This window comes from Schistocerca gregaria, chromosome 5, assembly GCF_023897955.1.
Source record: "Schistocerca gregaria isolate iqSchGreg1 chromosome 5, iqSchGreg1.2, whole genome shotgun sequence".
Lineage (NCBI taxonomy): Eukaryota > Metazoa > Arthropoda > Insecta > Orthoptera > Acrididae > Schistocerca > Schistocerca gregaria.
The window spans coordinates 7584750-7606139 of NC_064924.1; the positions used below are offsets into that span (position 1 = coordinate 7584750).

At 40.9% G+C, this 21390-nt stretch overlaps 1 protein-coding gene across 1 annotated transcript in view; it reads left to right on the forward strand.

Annotated features, from left to right (window-relative positions):
* LOC126272661 (venom dipeptidyl peptidase 4-like) overlaps nt 1-21390 on the forward strand; it is a 317380-nt gene that overhangs the window by 152516 nt on the left and 143474 nt on the right. Inside the window, exons 7-8 of the mRNA XM_049975673.1 lie at nt 2955-3142; nt 19572-19741. Of these exons, the coding sequence (XP_049831630.1) occupies nt 2955-3142; nt 19572-19741 (358 nt within the window). The remainder of the gene's footprint in view (nt 1-2954; nt 3143-19571; nt 19742-21390) is intronic.

Here is a 21390-nt window from a genome sequence, read left to right on the forward strand (position 1 = left end):
TGCTCCCTACTTATTCAGGATTATTTTTTGCTAAGACGTAAAGAATGTTTCCCCAACCATTCACACTTCGAGTGGACACCTGATCTAATTGTTCGAAATGCTTCTCTGAGAAAGAATTCAGTTCAACTTGGGGCGACGTTTTATGCCTACCACAGATTTTAAATGCAATACTATATGAGTGGGATACCTGTTTCAAATGAGACTATAGTTTTCTGTGAACTGTTCAGCGGCTGTTACACCCGAGTCAGTGGATCGGTAAAACGAACCAATTATTTATTCATTCTGATCGTGAAGTATAACCTCTACCCATACTGACTCACAGTAACTTCCTTCTCGATTTCACTACAAGGTAAACTACGTCTGACAGCAATAAAAACGCTCCACCACAAACTGTATTTAATCTATCTTTCGGCTGAACTCATTTCCGGCTCTAGCCAGCTTCCCTTCCCTACAACAATTTGAGCTCGTGTGCACTCTGTTAGCGCTTGGACTGTGGTTCTTTCTCAAGACAGCTACAATAATTTCAAGCTACAATACCAACCGATGCTAGATCTTTGTCGTCTTTGGTGGAAATAGAGTTTCCGGCATGAATCTCTTTGTTCTGGCCTCGTACTCCTGGACAGGAACTTGCACCAATCTGAATTTCGCCTGTTTCCAAAACTTAAAAACATCTCCGAGGACTTCGCTTCTGTAGTGTAGTGATGAAGCATTGCAAGAAGAGGTAAGGTTGTCACTCCATCAGCAAAGTCAAAAATACTAAAATGACGGTATTTGGTATCTCGTAGGGAGAAATGCGTACGTCTCCAGGGTGACAAAGTTCAGAAATGAATATGTAGCTATGAAGAATAATACGTGAAAAGTTAAAAACTTTTGTTTCATTAAAAAAGCTTTTTTCAGCTCATAAAAAATAAAGGTGGAGGGGATGCCCCTCGCCTTCTGCACTTCAGTTTTGTTGCCTGTATTAGAGAAGTGTGTTTCCTCCGTCTCACTCGGCTGTATACAGAAGATCAAAATAACTTCATGACTGAATCGAGTGTCTCACAAGACATTGAGGTGACAAAAAGGATGGGATAACTACATGCACATGTACAGACGGCAGTAGCATCGCTTGCACAAGGTACAAAATGGCAGTGCATTGACAGAGCTGGCACATGTTCTCAAGTTTCCCGCATGATTGTGGCCTCACGGAGGAATTAAGAGCCTCGTAATGGTAGTTGGTGGTAGAGGCATGGGACATTCCATTTCGGAAATCGTTACATAATTCAATGTTTCTTGGGCCACATTTTCAAGACTTTGCCGGGAATGCCAAATTTCAGGCATTACCTCTCACTATGGACAACGCAGTGACGGACAGCCTTCAGTTAACGACCGGGAGCAGCGGTGTTTGCGCAGAGTGGTCAGTGCTAACAGACAAGCAACCCTGTAAGAAGTTGCCGCAGTAATCAATGTGGGAAATACGACGAACGTATTCTTTAGGACATTTCAGTTAAATTTGATGTTACAAGGCTGTGGCAGCAGACAACCAAAGCGAGTTTGTTCGCTAACAGCACGACATCACCTGCAGCGCCTATCCAGTTATCCTGGCCATATCGGGTGGACCCTAGACTAATGGATAACCTTGGCTTGGTCAAAAGAGTCTAAATTTCAGTTGCTAAGAGCTGATGGGGTGGTTAGTGTGGCGCAGACCTCATGACGCCGTGGACCCACGTTGTCAACAAGGCACTGTGCAAGCTGGTGGTGTCTTCATAATGATGTACGCAGTGTTTACATGGAGTGGACTGGGTCCTCTGGTCCAACTGAACCGATCATTGATTAGTTTCCAAAATGAAATTTTCACTCTGCAACGGAGTGTGTGCTGATATGTTACTTCCTGGCAGACTAAAACTGTGTACGAGCTGAGACTCGAACTCGGGATGTTTGCCTTAGCCGGGCAGTTGCTCTACCGACTGAGCTACCAGAGAACGACTCAAGACCTGCCTCCACAGCTTTACTTCCACCGGTACCTCGTCTCCTACCTTCCAAACTGAACAGAAGTTCTCCTGAATGAAAGGATATTGCGGAGAGCAGTGTTAGTCTGGCAAGTTTTTGAGAACATCCACGAAGTTGGAAAGATACCAGACGAAATACTGATGGAAGTAAAGCTGTGAAGACGGGACATGAGTTGTTCTCAGGTAGCTCTGATTGTAGAGGACTCGCCCGCAAGAGGCAAAGTTCCCGATTTCGAGTTTCAGCCGACGCACAGTTTTAATACGGCAGGAAGTTAGGAAATGGTTATGTTCGGTTACTTGGAGATCTTTGGCAGCAAACAATGAAGGATTTTCTATGGATGACAATGAGGCAATTGCCTCAGCAAACAACTATGAAGCGCATTGCTGACCTTACTTGCCATAGAACCTCATTTTAGGACTTCCTCATATTCCAGTCGCTTATACTGTCTAGGGACAGCTAGTGCCTCGGTGTGCATTTATTAATCTAATCTTTTCTTCATTGTTCCTACTGGAGCGATACGTAGGGAACTGCAGTGCATTCCTCGCCTAATACTTGTCAAACTTTGCATGTACGCGTTCACGAAATTTATTGTTCAGATGTCTACCAAATCAAGTTTTTCCGCATTTCCGTGACGCTCTCGCTTCAGTCAGACATATCCTTTACAATTCTATTCTTCTTGATACACATTTGACATCCAATGATAGTACCGTTCAGTATACGTCACATGCAGATAAACTGCATAAATGATACGTAAACAGTCACCGATGTTGATTGACTTAATTCTCGCATCACTACGACACCTTATTTAGATCAGACCGGATATCTGTGCAGCTTTCCTTTAGATAGCACGTCATTGTAGAGGACGACGTTGTCTGCAAAATGTTTGACGGTACTCCTAACGCAACCCAGTTCTTTTGTTCAAGTTACACTGTTTCATTGTTAACATTCGGCAATGGTACTTCCAGCACTACGTACGAAATCTGTGAGGACGGCATGCAGCTAGCCAAATGGGCGCCGGTGGGCAACGCGTTGGCGTTCGTCTACCAGAACAACCTCTTCTATCTGCGTCAGCCAGGAGACAAGCCGACGGCAATCACAGCCGACGGCGTGCCGGGAACGGTCTACAACGGCGCCGCGGACTGGGTGTACGAAGGTGAGTATTGGCAGCAGGACTGTTGTGTCTTCAAGAACGTCGGGAACCCCTTACGCAGATATTTAAAAATATATCACTACCGGCCCTCGACATATCCAACAAAGTTATCGAGGTATCGGTAGATCGACGGAAAGAAGCACACATAAACATAACCTTCGCACTTCGTTCTTAATCCAAAATATTACGCCATCTTGCTGTTGTTCGGATTATCAACGAAATGCGAAAGTTATGCTTTTCTGTGTATAAAAATAGCTGCAAGCCGTCCAACGAACTCGCTCACTGTTGTAGACTACATAATCTATACCGAGAAAAACGGCAACAGAAAACACAGAGAATATGCCGAAAAAAAGCGACAACAATCTTAAAACCATGCTGTAATGTATAATAAATGAAATTTGAAGAGCTCACTGATGGCGATACTTGTCGCTGAAACTAGCTTGGAGAATAAATAAATTCCAAAAGTGTTTCATATCAACGCGGACTCACAATTTCCATATTGTTATTTGAAACGCGAACTAAATTTAAAAGTTCCAAGATAAAATTCTTGCTACACTATCTGATGGAAAGTACAGTGTTGTCCAAAGCTGACAGTGCCACACCAAAGACAAAGCGATCCCTCACTGCAGTCCGCACTGGTGAATGGGAAATGCTCCTGAAGACACGCCCCCTCTCTCTCAGCACCGCACTGCTATCGCACGGATGTCGATATAGAGCCAAACACGTACTCGCTCTGCCGCAGTTCGTGACCCCCAATGAAGCAGTCCACATCATCTCGTTAGGACACCAATGCTATTCAGGTCTCACGTGCGACTACACTTTTGTAACTGTTCATCTACAGCTACGAGGATACTCCGCAAATCACATTTAAGTGACTGCTAGAGGGTTCATCAAACCTCCTTCACAATGATCTATTATTCCAATCGCGTACATCACACGGAAAGAGTTACTCGTATATATTTCCGTGCGAGCTATGATTTCCCTTATTGTATCATGGTGATCGTTTGTCAATATGCAGATCAGCTTCAACAAAATATTTTCGCATTTGCAGGAGAAAGCTGATGATAGGAATTTCGTAAGAAGAATACTCCGCAACGAAAAATGCCTGTGATTTAATGACGTCGGTTCCAAATCCATTAGTTCAGTGACACAGTCTCCTCTATTTCACGATGATACAAAACGTGTTGCCCATCTTTGAACTTTTCCAGTACGCTCTGTCAATCGTATCCCTTAAGGATCCCACATTGCACAACAGTTTTCTACAAGAGGGCGGACAAGTGTACTCTAGGAACTCTCTTTATTAGGTCTGTTACATTTTCTAAGTGTCGTGCCAATAAAACGTAGTTTCTGGCTTGACTTCCCAACAACATTTCCTGTGTGTTGCTTCCAATTTAAGTTGTTCGAAATTGTAATTCGTAGGTATTTAGTTGAATTTACGGCCTTCAGATTTGACTGATTTATCGTGTAACGGAAGTTTAGCGGATTCCTATTAGTACTCATGTGGATGACCTCACACTTTTCGTTATTTAGGGCCAATTACCAATTTTCGGACCATACAAATATCGTTTTGCAATTTGTTTTGATCATCAGCAAACAGCCCAAGACGGCTTCTCAGATTGTCTCCTAAATCGTTTAAAGAAAAAGGAACAGCAAAGGGCCTATAACGCTTGTACTTGAATTTGTACTTCTCTAGAAGACTTTGCAATCATGTGCATCAAGTGATTCTTTTCTTTTCAATCATAGTTGTTAATTTTCCACACAATGTGCCAATGTAAAGTAAACCACCTTATCGTTCTTCTAGTAAAGTGAACTAGTGGTTCAGATGCTGTAGTCGCGATCAGCCTTCTCCCAGGGCAATCGAAGAACCCAGAGTTATGACTGGACGATTGTAGTTTCATCAGGTCATAACAAAAAGTATCCGGCCTTTCCTGTATAATGCAGAATTGTCCTCTATAGATCACGGGTGGCGGATACACGAGTACAAAAGACTCTGGAAATATTTGCGTTGTCAGTAGAGGAGCAGTGACAGCAGAATAGGACGGTCAGAGCAGCTCAGAGACTTCGAATGTGAGCTACTTACTGCGTTTCACCAGAGTGACAAGTCCACGACAGACATCATGTCGACTGTTGCTAATGCGATGGCGAAGAGGAAACGCGAGGGAACAACAGCACTCAAACCAAGACCAGGTAGAACTCATACACCGACAGACAGCGATCGTCGAACACTGCGGAGAATTTGTCAAAATAGCGCATCAAATAAGAAGAAGGAATCGCTCGTGAGTTCCACAATGCTACCAGCTAACTGAATCACTGTGGAGTTTAAAAAGAATGCGAAGCAGTGGTCGATCAGTTTCTCATTAGCCACGCATTTCTGTTAGTGAGTTCTAAGCGACGCTTGAGTTGATGTAAACGACACCGCTGGACAATGGGTGATTGGAAACGAGTGATTTCGACTGGTAAACGGCGCTGTACGCTGTGGCAATACGATAGAAGATTTTGAGTTTGGTGAATGACTGGAGAATGTTAACTGTCATCGTGTGTAGTGTTGTGTCTAGGAATCGTGCACACTCGGTTTGCTAGATAATCAATCAAAATGTATTAGTGAGTTTTATTTCAACAAGACAAGTGCAAATACTTTGATGTGAGAGTTTTTATAGCACTCTACACTTAATCATCCACAAGTGCAATTACACAGATGTGTCGCAGGCAAAGGGCGAAATGCAAAATAATCAGTCTTCTTCAGAGTAGACAAACACAAGCAACACTTCTGGTCCTAGCGACTGCAACTGACAGAAGACTGTCGACTGAACTGCAGTGACTGCTGATCACAAAGGCTGCTAACGAAGTGGCTGATGCCAAAGCTGCTGTCGAAGTGCGTTGCCACCTGTCGGCTGCGGCGCTTATGTCGTCTCCACCTAGGGGCCGCTGCTGTCGCGTTGTCGCCCTGGAGGGAGGTCGGTCAGCATGCGATTGGCTGGCCTCTTCTCACAGCCTTCTCTTCTCTGTCGTTCCCGGTTCTAACTTTAGGCTGTAACATGTAGTGCTAACAGTGAAGGGCGGAGGTGGTGGTTTTACGGCTCGAAGGTGTTTTCTCCTGCTTAGGGTGTCGTCACCTTTTCAGGCTCAAGTCCATGTAACTGCCGACGAATATGAATACATTTTACAACATTTTGTACGGCATACAGTAGAGGCACTGTTTGGAGACGAATATTGTTTCAGCGTGACGATAAACCGTGTGACAAAGAAGTATCTCTTAGCTAATCATTTGTGGACAAAAACATTTCTAAAATGGTGTGCCCCGCGCAGAATCCCTACCTGAAGGCTGTGGTAAACATTTGGAGCAACTTAAAGTGTTGCCTGCGCTCCTGACCCCAGCATTCAACATCACTGAGTTCTCTAGTTTCGACTCTTTAAGCATGGTCTGCCATTTCACCACTAACGTTGACACTTAGCTGAAAGTGACCCCATCAGAGTTTAACCCATCTCAAGGATCACACCCCAGTTTTATCTCTTCCAATACGTGCCTGGGTGCTGTTGATCACAGAACTCCACTGAGCGTGGTGGAAATCAGAGATAAGATAGCATCAGAATCTGTATTGTTCCAATAGATGCCTGGGTGCTGTAGATCACATAATGTGCAATGATAAATATGCACAGAACTCCATTCAGCGTGGTGCAAATCAGAGATAAGGTAGCATCAGGATCTGTATTGTTAGTGCCACACTGAAGAGTTTAGATTTGGCTGACTTCAATTGGTGGAGATTCTGCATTTTCTTATATTGATAGTTGACTGTTTAAGCAGGTGTAGCTCTAGACCGTTGCATTCACTGTCAATGTTCGCTGGAAGCAAATAAAATGTAGTATTACAAATTTTCTCAACGATTGTTCTGATATTGATGGAATAAATATTTCATATACTGATAAAAATGTTTACATTGTCCATTAAGCAACAAAAACTTCGTTCATCACATCTAACAAAGGAAAGTTTTTTTTACGAGCCCAGAATTTAGAATGACATTTTAATTCCTCTGTTTCACGCAGATTACAGTCACTGTTCTATCTTCCAGCGTTATTTCTTCGAACGGAACATTTCGGCAGCCATGGGCATCGATTCATGGTGCATTCACATCACGCTTGCACAGATACTTCCCTCACGATCACTGTCCCATCCTCAAGACCCGTTTCGTGCACATTGCATAGTTAGTCCACACAGTAGTTGTGCTCTCCTATATAACACTTGTCTTTTTCTTTTCGCGAGTATAATTTGTCAGTAAGGAATTCGTAGGAAAACACATCCATCTTCCGAAGTGATAATGTAAAATGGTTCAAATGGATCTGAGCACTATGGGACTTAACATCTATGGTCATCAGTCCCCTAGAACTTAGAACTACTTAAACCTGACTAACCTAAGGACAACACACAACACCCAGCCATCACGAGGCAGAGAAAATCCCTGACCCCGCCGGGAATCGTACCCGGGAACCGGTGCACGGGAAGCGAGAACGCTACCATACGACCACGAGATGCGGGCTGTGATAATGTAGCTCCACATATCCTCACCGTTAATTTTGTGACAATTTCAACTACTTTTCCCGTTTCTTAACTTCTGCATTTCACCAATTCCTTCTGTAATTGTCTTAGATATCTTATCTGAAGATCTTTACGTGTTGTTGTTGCTGTTGTTGTCTTCAGTCCTGGACAGCTCTCCATGCTAATCTATCCTGTGCAAGCTTCTTCATCTCCCAGTACCTACTTCAACCTACATCCATCTGAATCTGCTTAGTGTATTCATCTCTTGGTCTACCTCTACGATTTTTACTCTCCACGCTGCCCTCCAATGCTAAATTTGTGATCCCTTGATGCCTCAAAACATATCCTACCACCCGATCCCTTCTTCTAGTCAAGTTGTGCCACAAACTTCTCTTCTCCCCATTTTCATTCAATACCTCCTCATTAGATATGTGATCTACCCATCTAATCTTCAGCGTTCTCCTGTAGCACCACATTTCGAAAGCTTCTATTCTCTTCTTGTCCAAACTAGTTATCGTCCATGTTTCACTTCCATACATGTCTACACTCCATACAAATACTTTCAGAAACGACTTCCTAGACATAAATCTATATTCGATGGTAACAAATTTCTCTTCTTCAGAAACGCTTTCCTTGCCATTGCCAGTCTACATTTTATATCCTTCGACCATCATCAGTTATTTTACTTCCTAAGTAGAAAAACTCCTTTGCTACTTTAAGTGTCTCATTTCCTAATATAATTCCCTCAGCATCACCCGATTTAATTTGACTACATTCCATTATCCTCGTTTTGCTTTTGTTTATGTTCATCTTATATCCTCCTTTCAAGACACTGTCCATTCCGTTCAACTGCTCTTCCAAGTCCTTTGCCATCTCTGACAGAATTACAATGTCATCGGCGAACCTCAAAGATTTTACTTCTTCTCCATGAATTTTATTATCTAGAGAGGCTACAACCCTGTCTCACTCCTTTCCCAGCCACTGCTTCCCTTTCATGCCCCTCGACTCTAATAACTGCCATCTGGTTTCTGTACAAATTGTAAATAGCCTTTCGCTCCCTGTATTTTACCCCTGCCACATTCAGAATTTGAAAGAGAGTATACCAGTCAACATTGTCAAAAGCTTTCTCTAAGTCTACAAAAACTAGAAACGTAGGTTTGCCTTTTCTTAATCTTTCTTCTAAGATAAGTTGTAGGGTCAGTATTGCCTCACGTGTTCCATCATTTCTACGGAATCCAAACTGATCCTCCCCGAGGTCCGCATCTACCAGTTTTTCCATTCGTCTGTAAAGAATTCGCGTTAGTATTTTGCAGCTGTGACTTATTAAACTAATAGTTCGGTAATTTTCACATCTGTCAGCACCTGATTTCTTTGGGATTGGAATTATTATATTCTTCTTGAAGTCTGAGGGTATTTCACCTGCCTCATACATCTTGCTCACCTCCTGGTAGAATTTTGTCATGACTGGCTCTCCTAAGGCCGTCAGTAGTTCTAATGGAATGTTGTCTACTCCGGGGGCCTTGTTTCGACTCAGGTCTTTCAGTGGTCTGTCAAACTCTTCACGCAGTATCGAATCTCCCATTTCATCTTCATCTACATTCTCTTCCATTTCTATAATATTATCCTCAAGTACATCGCCATTGTATAGAGCCTCTATATACTCCTTCCACCTTTCTGCCTTCCCTTCTTTGCTTAGAACTGGGTTGCCATCTGAGCTCTTGATATTCAAACACGTGGTTCTCTTCTCTCCAAAGGTCTCTTTAATTTCCCTTTAGGCAGTACCTATCTTACCCCTAGTGAGATAAGCTTCTACATCCTTACATTTGTCCTCTAGCCATCCCTGCTTACCCATTTTGCACTTCCTGTCGATCTCATTTTTGAGACGTTTGTATTCGTTTTTGCCTGCTTCATTTACTGCATTTTTATATTTTCTCCTTTCATCAATTAAATTCAATATTTCATCTGTTACCCAAGGATTTCTAGCAGCCGTCGTCTTTTTACCTACTTTATCCTCTGCTGCCTTTATTACTTCATCCCTCAGAGCTACCCATTCTTCTTCTACTGTGTTTCTTTCCCCCATTTCTGTAAATTGTTCTCTTATGCTCTCCTTGAAACTCTGTACAACCTCTGGTTCTTTCAGCTTATGTAGATCCCATGTCCTTAAATTCCCATATTTTTGCAGTTTCTTCAGTTTTAACCTACATTTCATAACCAATAGATTGTGGTCAGAGTCCACATATGTGGACTCTGGAAATGTCTTACAATTTAAAACCTGGTTCCTAAATCTCTGTCTTACAATTATATAACCTATCTGAAACCTGTCAGTATCTCCAGGCTTCTTCCATGTATACAACCTTCTTTTATGATTCTTGAACCAAGTGTTAGCTATGATTAAGTTATGCTCTTTGAAAAATTCTAGCAGACGGCTTCCTCTTTCATTTCTTAGCCCCAATCCATAATCACCTACTATGTTTCCTTCTCTCCCTTTTCCTACTGACGAATTCCAGTCACCCATGACTATCAAATTTTCTTCTCCCTTCAGTATCTGAATAATTTTTTTTAATCTCATCATACATTTCATCAATTTCTTCATTATCTGCAGAGCTTGTTGGCATACAAACTTATACTACTGTAGTAGGCATGGGCTTTTTGTCTATCTTGGCCACAATAATGCATTCACTATGCTGTTTGTAGTAGCTTACTCGCACACAGCAAGGCCGTTTTGGTTAATGTTGCAAGACCAGATTAGTCAATCATCCAGACTGTTGCCCCTGCAACTACTAAAAAGGCTGCTGCCCCTCTTCAGGAACCACATGTTTGTCTGGCTTCTCAACAGATACCCCTCCGTTGTGGTTGCACCCACGTACGGCCATCTGTATCGCTGAGGCACGCAAGCCTCCCCACCAACGGCAAGGTCCATGGTTCATGGGGGGGGGGGGGGGGGGGGGGGGGGGGGATCTTTACGTAACGCTACATATTATAAAGTTAAGAACGTTCATTTTATGGATGTAGAACTAGGATTCTCATTTTATTTACTGGATGTCTCGAAATATTTCATAGTTCAATAAGACACCAGTGATCATATCCCAGTAGTAATTGTTAAAGTTATGTGCTTCCTGGGCACACAATATTTTATTATAAGTATCCTGTTTCCGAGCTTCATGTCACTGCAGCACACTTTTGTATTGTGCCTGTATTTTTTGTTTAATACTAAATGTTTATTATATACGCCTCTTAAGGCCTCTGTAGTAAAGCGCTAAAATGTGATTACACCAGAGTCAGACTGCCCTAACTTTTTACAACAGTTTCTCAGTTTTGCTGCTAGTAACAGTATAGATGGATACAAAACTTAAACTTTAATATATTTTGTATGTCATTATTCTTTGGTCTCCAAAACCTCTCGTATTTCAACAACAAACTCGAATCTTTTACATTTTCAATGATTCCCTATTTAATTCAACCTACCATGTTTTACCACACTTTTCTCCCTTCCTTCACAGGGAAATTTTTGTTTGTTTCACCTTGAGACAACTAAATATATCGAAAACGGCATACCGAACAAGAAAAATGCTCCAGGTGGAAAGTTATCAGAAAAGGGACACCCATCTGTGCTACGACTGGCCACCACCTGACCACCCCTCATGTGTGGCTGGGGTGAACTTTGTGTTTTCAAATGGGAAGCTCCCCTCCCCCCCAATTTTTATTGCATATTTGGATTCTACGCCAAATGTATGTACGATTTACTCAAACCATTGTTCTCTGTTCGTGGTAGTTGGCGTTGTAATGACAAATATCAAATGTGCCTGCTTTTTCAATTAAGATCTGACGCATTTGATTATCCATTTGTTTACAATGCGAGTTGTAACAGTTGATATCTACGTTCGAAATTTTAGTGTTGCAAATTTTACTGTTTAGTGCTATATCGTTAGACGTTACGATGACCAGTTAGAAAATAAGTCTAGCGTGATCCAAGAACAACAAGGTGGATGCAGTTGTTTCCTGTTTGCAGGATGCTTGATATCGGCGAGTCCTCTTACCTCTCGTCATTGGGATGCTTGATTTCGGAGGGTATCCAAAGCAGGAGCGCCTGTCATCATTACCTCATGGATATTCTACCTTACTCCCACTGTTGTGGTTTCTATTATGCAGGTTAACGCGGTTGGAGTGAATCGCACACTGAAATCAGTCACACTGTTAAGCAATCTAAATTATGCGTACCTATGGTTTTGAGACTCACGACAATCAAACCCGTATGGAACAGAAAACTAAGCTACCATAAAAGTAGCTTATTTGCCAGAAATGTCAGTGTCTAGACGTATTATTTATACACATTTGCAACAACAAAGTAGCGTTTAAGCATCAGTATAAGTTGTTAGATCACACTGGTTTGCATGTACATATTGAATGAAATGCAGAATCAAAGAAAATAACGGTTTGAGTCCGAATATGCAATAAACTGGGATGTTCCCAGTTGAATACACAAAATTGGCCCTATCGGACACAGGAGCAGTGGTTAGAAGGTTGTATCATAAACAGATGTCCTCTTCACTAATATTCACTTTACAACTAGAACTCTCTTCGTACAACGCGTCATTTTCGAGATATCTCAAGTTGCCTCAAGTTAAAGCAGACACTCCATTTTCAGCTCCTCCCTTTTCTCAACATATGGGTAGGTCCTGCATCCTTGGTACGACTATCATATTACATTATTAGTGTACAGCGTCCTATCTAAAAATCATACCTCTCTCCTTCATACATGTTTACTATATTGAGATGTCCTTACTCATGTTTCACCAATGTACGCTCCTGGCTGCACAGTTATATCAAATCTCTGTCTACTAAGTACTCAATTTTACTACCTCATCCAGAAATCTTTGTAACCAGTTTGTAAGTTTGTTTATTTAGCTGGAATCTGTTGCCATTAAATTACTTTTTAACCTATCATATTAAGTTGCTTTACCTTAATCCTATTTTTGATGCTGTTTGCATAATTTTGTTTTAATATGACATTCATGTTAGCATTTTAAAGATCATGTTCTCATCAAGAGACTTGCCACATTTTTCCCTTGTCAAAGTGACATGCTTAACACTCTCAAACAGAAACAGCACTGCTGTGTACCACAAAAAATTCTAATTAGTAGAATAGTAGGTGGTAATGCTGTGTAGTTAAGGCAACATTTCACTGTCATCTCATAATCTTTGCTAATTCCCAAAAACCTGGAAATTCAGAATGTGATGGAAAAGAACAGTTGTCACAATGAGGATTGTTGAATGTAAAAGAAGGGGAAGATATAACTGCTATTAAAAACTGAAAAATAATAAAGGGAACAAAAGATAAGGAATGTTGACACTAAAGAAGAATACAGAGAGAGACCATTCACCACCACAATCACCACCTCCTACAGGCCCACAGACCCTGAGAAGTGGTCGCAGCACCCTGCTGTTTTGGGCCAGTGTGGAGTACCTACTGTTGAGGCTTTGTTAAAATGGTCAAAAAAATTTACAATACCGCCTTATGTACTTTCCTTAAATATGCTGAGAGCTTATTACATCAAGACTGCGGCTGTAAATAATGCGAAGGGAACAATCGACGAGAGAAAAAGAGTTATTGCATGTAGGAAATAGTAAACGATATGCTTCATTCATATCTGTTAGCAGTTCCTCAATAAACTGAGAAATGGCCTCCTTATCTAAAATTTAAAGTTAGTGCTAATGGCAACTATATCAGGGTGTGTGCATGCAGTAGTTCCAAAGCAGGTATATGTGAAATTCAACACGTAAATAATGTTAAATTGTGTCACTTAGCATAGCTCAATTTATGTGATAAAGTTGTAGACGTGTTAAGGGCCATCAGTAACACTGTTAATGTGTTGTATTTTTTTTCTGCGTCATCTACATCTACATGACTACTCTGCAATTCACATTTAAGTGCTTGGCAGAGGGTTCATCGAACCACAATCATACTATCTCTCTACTATTCCACTCCCGAACAGCGAGCGGGAAAAACGAACACCTAAACTTTTCTGTTCGACCTCTGATTTCTCTTATTTTATTTTGATGATCATTCCTACCTATGTAGGTTGGGCTCAACAAAATATTTTCGCATTCGGAAGAGAAAGTTGGTGACTGAAATTTCGTAAAAAGGTCTCGCCGCGACGAAAAACGTCTATGCTGTAATGACTTCCATCCCAACTCGTGTATCATATCTGCCACACTCTCTCCCCTATAACGTGATAATATAAAACGAGCTGCCCTTTTTTGCACCCTTTCGATGTCCTCCGTCAATCCCACCTGGTAAGGATCCCACACCGCGCAGCAATATTCTAACAGAGGACGAACGAGTGTAGTGTAAGCTGTCTCTTTAGTGGACTTGTTACATCTTCTAAGTGTCCTGCCAATGAAACGCAACCTTTTGCTCGCCTTCACGACAATGTTATCTATATGGTCCTTCCAAATGAAGTTGTTCGTAATGTTAACACCCAGGTACTTAGTTGAATTGACAGCCTTCAGAATTGTACTATTTATCGAGTAATCGAATTCCAACGGATTTCTTTTGGAACTCATGTGGATCATTTCACACTTTTCGTTATTTAGCGTCAACTGCCACCTGACACCATACAGCAATCTTTTCTAAATCGCTTTGTAATTGATACTGGTTTTTCCTATGATAATTTTATATTGCACTGAACCATATATTGAGTTTTGAGTTCATTAGAATGTATTACTGCAAACATTATTAATGCAGATATTAGTTGCTGAATGTTGAACAAAATTTGGACCTGTCCAGTTAGTATTTTTGTGAAGTTTTGCAGGGAAGCTTTGTTAATTTGTGAGCAAGTAAACAGTAGTAGAACAATGCTAAATTATGTTACATGCACTCAATCTGCAAAGTAAACAGTGTCAAGCGCTCACTGACCAATTTTTAAGAATAAATATTTGGGTAGAATTTAGCATTTTAAAAGCATTTAGTTACACTAAATCAGAGGGTTCACAGGCTTCCTAGTACAATGGATCGCAAACCCTTTGCTGTGACTGTGTAAGGGTCACAAGCTCAAATATATCATGCAATGAGACAAGTTATTACTCTGCACTGGGATCCTCCTGACTCAATGCCAGGCACACTTGGTTTCAGAGAACTAAGATCTACAAGAGCCCCCACTGTCCATTTCAGAAGGGAATGAAAGATGAGTGAAAAAAAAAGAAAATGTATAGGAAAGCCAGTGAGAGGTGGGATGCTATCACATCAATGGCACGTTGTATGTGGCTAAGGGGCCACAGTCTGTGCATCTATGCTGCACTCACACTGCATGTGCTTCAAATATTTTGTTTATGAGAATTTCTTGAAATTTCACTGCAAAATTTTTCAAAACAAGCAACTACTCCCTTATAATTATTTGCAGCTCAGGCCTTAAAACATTGTATTTGTATTTGTCGAAATACTCACTAGTCTTTCATCATATCGCAATTAGGATGATAAATTTTGACCAGCACTGTTTCATCCACATTCACATCATTGTTTACTTTGTTCTGGGCCTCTTTATTTAATTCTTCTTTCACATGTATAATTTACCATTGTGTTGAATTATGTCTTCTGATTATTTTCATGATAAAATTCCTATTTAATACCTCCACTGGCAAAAGACCAGGTAATTTGTTCAAATAACTTGCAGTTCAGGTATCAGTAGCGCCTAGGAATTATGTTGGCTAAAAACCATATGTGTGATGAAGTTGTCTAATTTCCTTAATTGCTCTTTCAGATGGATTAGATTTTGATGGTATTTAGACATTGTAATAAGACTTGCTGTTTCCTGAGCTAAGTCTTTTTTTCAGTTGTTCCTTATAAATGTTGTATCAGTGTCTGTAATAAAGTTCTTGATTCACCAATGTCTATAAATATCTTAAACAGTTTGCTACTTCTATAATATTTCCTGATATAAAATGATACAATATGACATTCTTTCACTAAAACTCAACTCCAGCAAATTACATGTCATATCTTCTGTAGATTTTGCTAAAGGTCCAAATAAATCTGCAGCTGTCAAATCATTTAATGTTTTTCATACTATAGAATACTTCATGAAATTAAATTTATACTAAAACCCAGAAATCCTAAAAATGTTTAGCGTTCTTTGATTTCAAATAATTTTTTATAGTGTATATGCTTCCTGGATCAGTTTGTATTCCATTAATTCGTATAATAGGGCGCAATAACACCAATTCTTGTCTTTCAAAATGGGACTGGAAAGTCTGATTGTATTTCCTTCTCCTATTACGAGATTGAAGTTCTTATTAACAACATAAAATGATGCTCCAAAGTCTTAGAAACTTGTAGTAGATCGTCTACATGACTTCCTAGTTCTTGTACCAATTCGTTTTCCACAATGTTTTCTAAAGCATGAATAAAAGCTACTATACATACGGAGTGTGGGTAATAGTAGAAAAGATAATATTTATCAACAAATAAGGAAGCTGTATATGGTCTTTATTCTTTGACTAATGGGACTTGCTGATAAGCAGCCTTTAGGCCCAGTGAGCTACAGAATTCCTTTTTCTCAAACTTTGACAGTAATTCTTTTATAGCTGCAGGTCTATCCCATTAGGTTTTTACATGTCTATTCAATGTTCGTACATCCAAAACTAAGTGAATTCCACTTCCACGATTCATAATGACTATTAATGGCTTATTATGGACACAAAGACTATGTTCTGTTATGGTTATCAACTACCTTTTGCATTCTTCTCTAACTGTTTCATAGTTATAGGACAGAGTAAACAAAAGAAAGGGTTACCTGCTTTATCTTAAACTTACTTACATATTCTTCAATTACACCTGGTTTAACGGAATACATGTCTGTTTTTTATTGAAAAAAATTCCCTAACTCACCCTTGTTCTCAGTATATGCGATTCTTGCTGTTTTAATTAAATGTTTTTTTCGATAGAACTTGTTTAACTTTTTCTTGTTCATCTACCTTAATAATTTCAGCACACGCTACTACAAGGATATGATTCACTAACTTCCTTTCTTCTTTGAACTGATAATTTTTTCTGAAGGGTATACTAGCTTGCTTATCTATTGTGCAAGCAGTACTTTTCCTGTTGAAATCTGATAACTTTGTTCATTAGCCAATCTGAACTTAACAGTACATAAAGGTTTAAATTCGGTCTTACTATTGTTACAGTCGCCGGAATATAGTGTTCCAATGGTATTTCAAAGTTCGTATATGACTGACTTCAATCAGCATAGTTGGATATCATTCTACTGTTCTCAGACTTCGTCATTGGCCATAGTTTTGAATGCAAGCAAGCTAAAACCTCTTGTTATCATAAATATATTTTCTTTCAAAAATTGCACTCGTACTTTCCTTATAAAGGAAGTCACAGGAGGAGTGGGCAATCTTCAAAAGTGTGATGGGAATGATCATTCGAAGAAAAAAGTCTAGTAAACATGGGCTCTAAACTAGGTACTTCATAGTTATGGGCACCTGTCCATCTTCTCTACTGTGAAACAAATTTCTTCTATTGAACACTTGTTCAGCTCTTAAGATAGACATTTTAGAGCCCATGTTGATTAGACTTTCTTACTTCAGATGATTGTTCTTGTTATATGTTTGAATACTGACCATTCGTAGTGAGACACCGTGTGTATGTTCCACATCTTGTTCAAAGCCCGTTTACAGTGCTTATCAAATAACAAGAGACTTCAGTCCTCATAGGAAACTGGGAAATACTAGTAAAACGTTCGGAATTCAGAATGATAGAGAGATCATTTGTTTTATAAGATTACAGCCACTTCTGCGTCTTCCATAATGTCCTTTAATAGGTGTCGGTATACCTTTCATTGTGCACAGTGACAGAAGTGTACAGAATTCCATTAAGCGTGGCGGAAATCAGAGGAACAATTGCACCAGGGTTCTGATATTGACTGAGCGTTTACCTTCCTACTGCGGTGTCCTGAGAAGCGTGAACCTGGCAGCGAATGTAGGGGTTCGCCTTTATTGGAGAGAATCTTCTGCCCAAGATTGCCTGTCTAGAAGTGACATCACTCGAAAGCCGTTGGCATTTCTTACTACATTTTGAAGGTAAGACCGCTTTAGCTGTAAGGTCGTTGCTTATAGGAACTTGCGGTTTCGCAGCAATTTAGCTGCATCTTCAGGTGAAAGAATATCATGTTCCTATATAAAAACGAGAATGGGAAGACATAGCGTTCATAATCGGCAAATTTTCGCAAAGTAGCGGACTGCAGAAATAAAATCACATAGAACTCTCCTGTGATACATCTGTAATCTTTTCTGGTGAGCTAGCGGAGTCTCCATATGCCGAAATGGTGATTAAAACACAGACCGCATATAATAATCTACTGCCTAATGCAAAATTTGTGCAGTTAAAGGAACTCCATTTGCCAACAGCAGGCGTGCGCTCACGGGATTGTGTACTAAACAGGCAGTGTGTAAGGACGCAACAGCTTAAAATAGCCCCGCCCCCCCTTTCAAGCGAGTAACTCAGTTGGTCTGCTATGCATGCTTCTACATAAGATAACTAAAGAAGAATTTCGTCTCTGTTTCGCCTCTTGGTAAGTTCGATTTTGTTTGAGGCCTGTGGCTGTGCTATCTTTGTACTCTCCACAGAGTTTTAACGTAATCCTACACCGTCAGTCCCCGTTCCAAGAAGAGACTCACCCCGACATGCAATCAAGGGCCATATGTCACCATACGGTCCTCTATCATATCGCTTGGGTACGTCGTTGACTAATTTAATGCCTTATCTTTCAACATTTATTTCCTCATTAATACACATTCAGATGTACGGTAACGAGTCAAAATACACATGTTTAAGAAAAATTGAACACCTAGAACAACTAGAGATAGAACATGCATTTTTACAGGATGTGTACAATAGTATGTTTTGCAGAAATAAGCATTTGTCACCTCGGCTTAGCGTATGTGCTGTTGGCACTTCTCCGCCTACCTCAGGCGAAAGTGCAGATACATGATAGACGGCAATTGCGTATGTAACGACCTCAGTAGAGGTAGAAATAGCATCAGATAATTTTTACCGAAAAATTCAGGTTCTATTTGTTTGAAAATGATGGCCAAATTTTATTTCGCCACAGACAGGGGGAACGGCATCGCTGTGATGGCATTCGCACAAGACATACAGTGCCACCTCAAGGTCTTATGGTGTGGGGTGATGTTAGGTACATCCAAAAACCACAGATGACGCGTGTCTATGACACTGTGACCAGCGTGATGTACGTAAATAACATACTGCGATCCATAGCCACACCCCAGATCCCATTTTTCAGCAAGAGTATGCACGACACCATGTTGGTACGCGAATCCGTGCCTTCTTGGTGCCTCAGGATGTCATACTTTCGCCGTGACCTGCCAGTTCACCTGACTTGTCACCGATCGAAAATATGAGATATGTGGTGAAAATATGGCTGCAGCCTTGTGAGCTAATGCCAACCACCACATATGTACTATGGAACCAGGTGAAACAGCGAGGATGGCTATACCACACGACGCCATACCCGCCTTACACACGGTGATATCATCACGTATGGAAATGTTAACAGGGCCCATGACTACACTGTGCCTACTGGGCAACAAAACACTTGCTGAACCCAGGTAACTGAAGTGATCATCATTTCTGCAGAACATACTAATGTACATATCCTGTGAATATGAACGCCCAATCTCTTGTGTTCAGGGTGTTCTGTTTCTTTTCTAAACACGAGTATATTTTTCATTTCACTGTCGCTATCTCAGTTGCCATAGCTGAGGGGAGCTGCGCGACACAGAAGGTGCCTGACTGCAGGAAGTGAGTAAGCCAAACAAAGTTGCCGGTGTTGCGCCGGCCGCCACATGCAGTGGTTACCACGTGCGTTGTTGTGTCTGCAGAGGAGGTGCTGGCCTCAGACTCGGCGCTGTGGTGGTCTCCAGACGGATCGCGGGTGGCGTTCGCCCACTTTGACGACTCCAGGGTGCACAACGCCAGCTACATGCACTACGGCCACCCGGGCAGGATGGAGGACCAGTATTCGCAGGTCGTCACTCTCCGCTACCCCAAGGTACGTCTGTCCTCTCCTGCTACGTTAGAGGTTTCAGTGGAAACAATCGTTTTCGATAGCTGTAGTATTATTCCCATATTATAAGGGGCAGTTAAGTGAAAACGAGACATATGGTAAAAGTAACTTCATTATTTCAAAAGTGTTCATAAATTTATTCTCCTATAAGACCAGATTGTCAGTCATCACGGAAAAATGTTGGTAGACACACAAGTTCCCAAGGTTGTTTCGAGTATAGTGCAGAAGTTTCACTGGGAAGCCCTCACACATCCCCAATACAGTTCCGATCTCTCCCGATGCGATTTCCATATTGTTGAGCCCGCGAAGAAAGACATTTGTGGCCATCATACGGAAGCAGACGGCGGCGGCTGCGACGAATTCGACAATGAAACGAACAATGCAGTTGCTGCCCCCACTGTAGCAGAACACATCACGATCTGTGTGTACATCTATTTATTTGGCTACTCGAATGGCTAACTGAGTTAAACGCTGGACAGTTTCGAACATTTAAAATTTCATATTCGACAAGACACTGTAAACTACAATGAATTTTTCCAAAAATGGAACAATAATTTACTGTGTATAGATGTCGCTTCTGAAGTACATATTTAAAAGAGTAAAAGTTAAAAGGAATCGGATGACGCCAGTGTAGAAAAATTTTACAAGATCCAGAATATAGTAATTTATTTTTGTTGGATGTTTCGTTTCGCACAGAATTGAGGTAAATAAAATGTTTCAGTCCCCTCAGTTAAGTATTACACATTTACTACTGCAAATATTTCTACATCACTTTATCCGTGTGCAAAAACTGTTTTATTTTCTTGCCACCAAAACGTATTTCGCCTCAAGTCCTTAATGTGCCTATTCTACGACAGACTAATACGAAAAAAGAAATACTAAACGCAATGACGATGCCACAGTAGGTGCGGAAGACATTTGAGTGGGCAGAATATATTTGTTCTATGAATGACGTGAACATTATTTACAAATTTAAAAAAATATATTAATTTTGGTTTGAGAACCTATTTTCACGTGGCATCTCAAATACAATTTTGTGGGTGAGACATGAGTGAGTAGTCACTATACCTTACGCTACTGTAGACCCGGCGTGGGCGGCCTTTGGTGACCCACGTGCCTGAAGTTCGCGGACCACCTCGTCACGTGATGGGACAGCAGTAATCTCAGCACCTGAAGTCAAAACTATAGCGTCCGTGACGTTAATATTCATGGGGTAATGCATTACAACCGTTTTCCAACATGCCATACCAACAAGTTGTGCCTCAAAACACACATCTCCAAGAGTACATACATTTTGTGGTCACCACATTTCAGATATTTACATTTATTTACGCGTTATGAACATCGTTTCTTCGCTAACGGCGTTTTGCAGTAGCTGCCTTAAGAACTTCTGTTGCATAGTTCTGCAGCACCCCTCTCTCTCTCTCTCTCTCTCTCTCTCTCTCTCTCTCTCCCACGAATTTCTACCATGAGCCAGACTGAAACCAATCAGAGGCCAGGTTTCCAGTTGCCAACCCCTGCATTATACCACACTAGTTCACTTTTATTCAGTATTGGAAATTTTACATATAGTAGTAGAAGGGTAACACAGGTGCTCATGAGTTTTCTTAGTGGGGGTTGCATATATTCAGGGG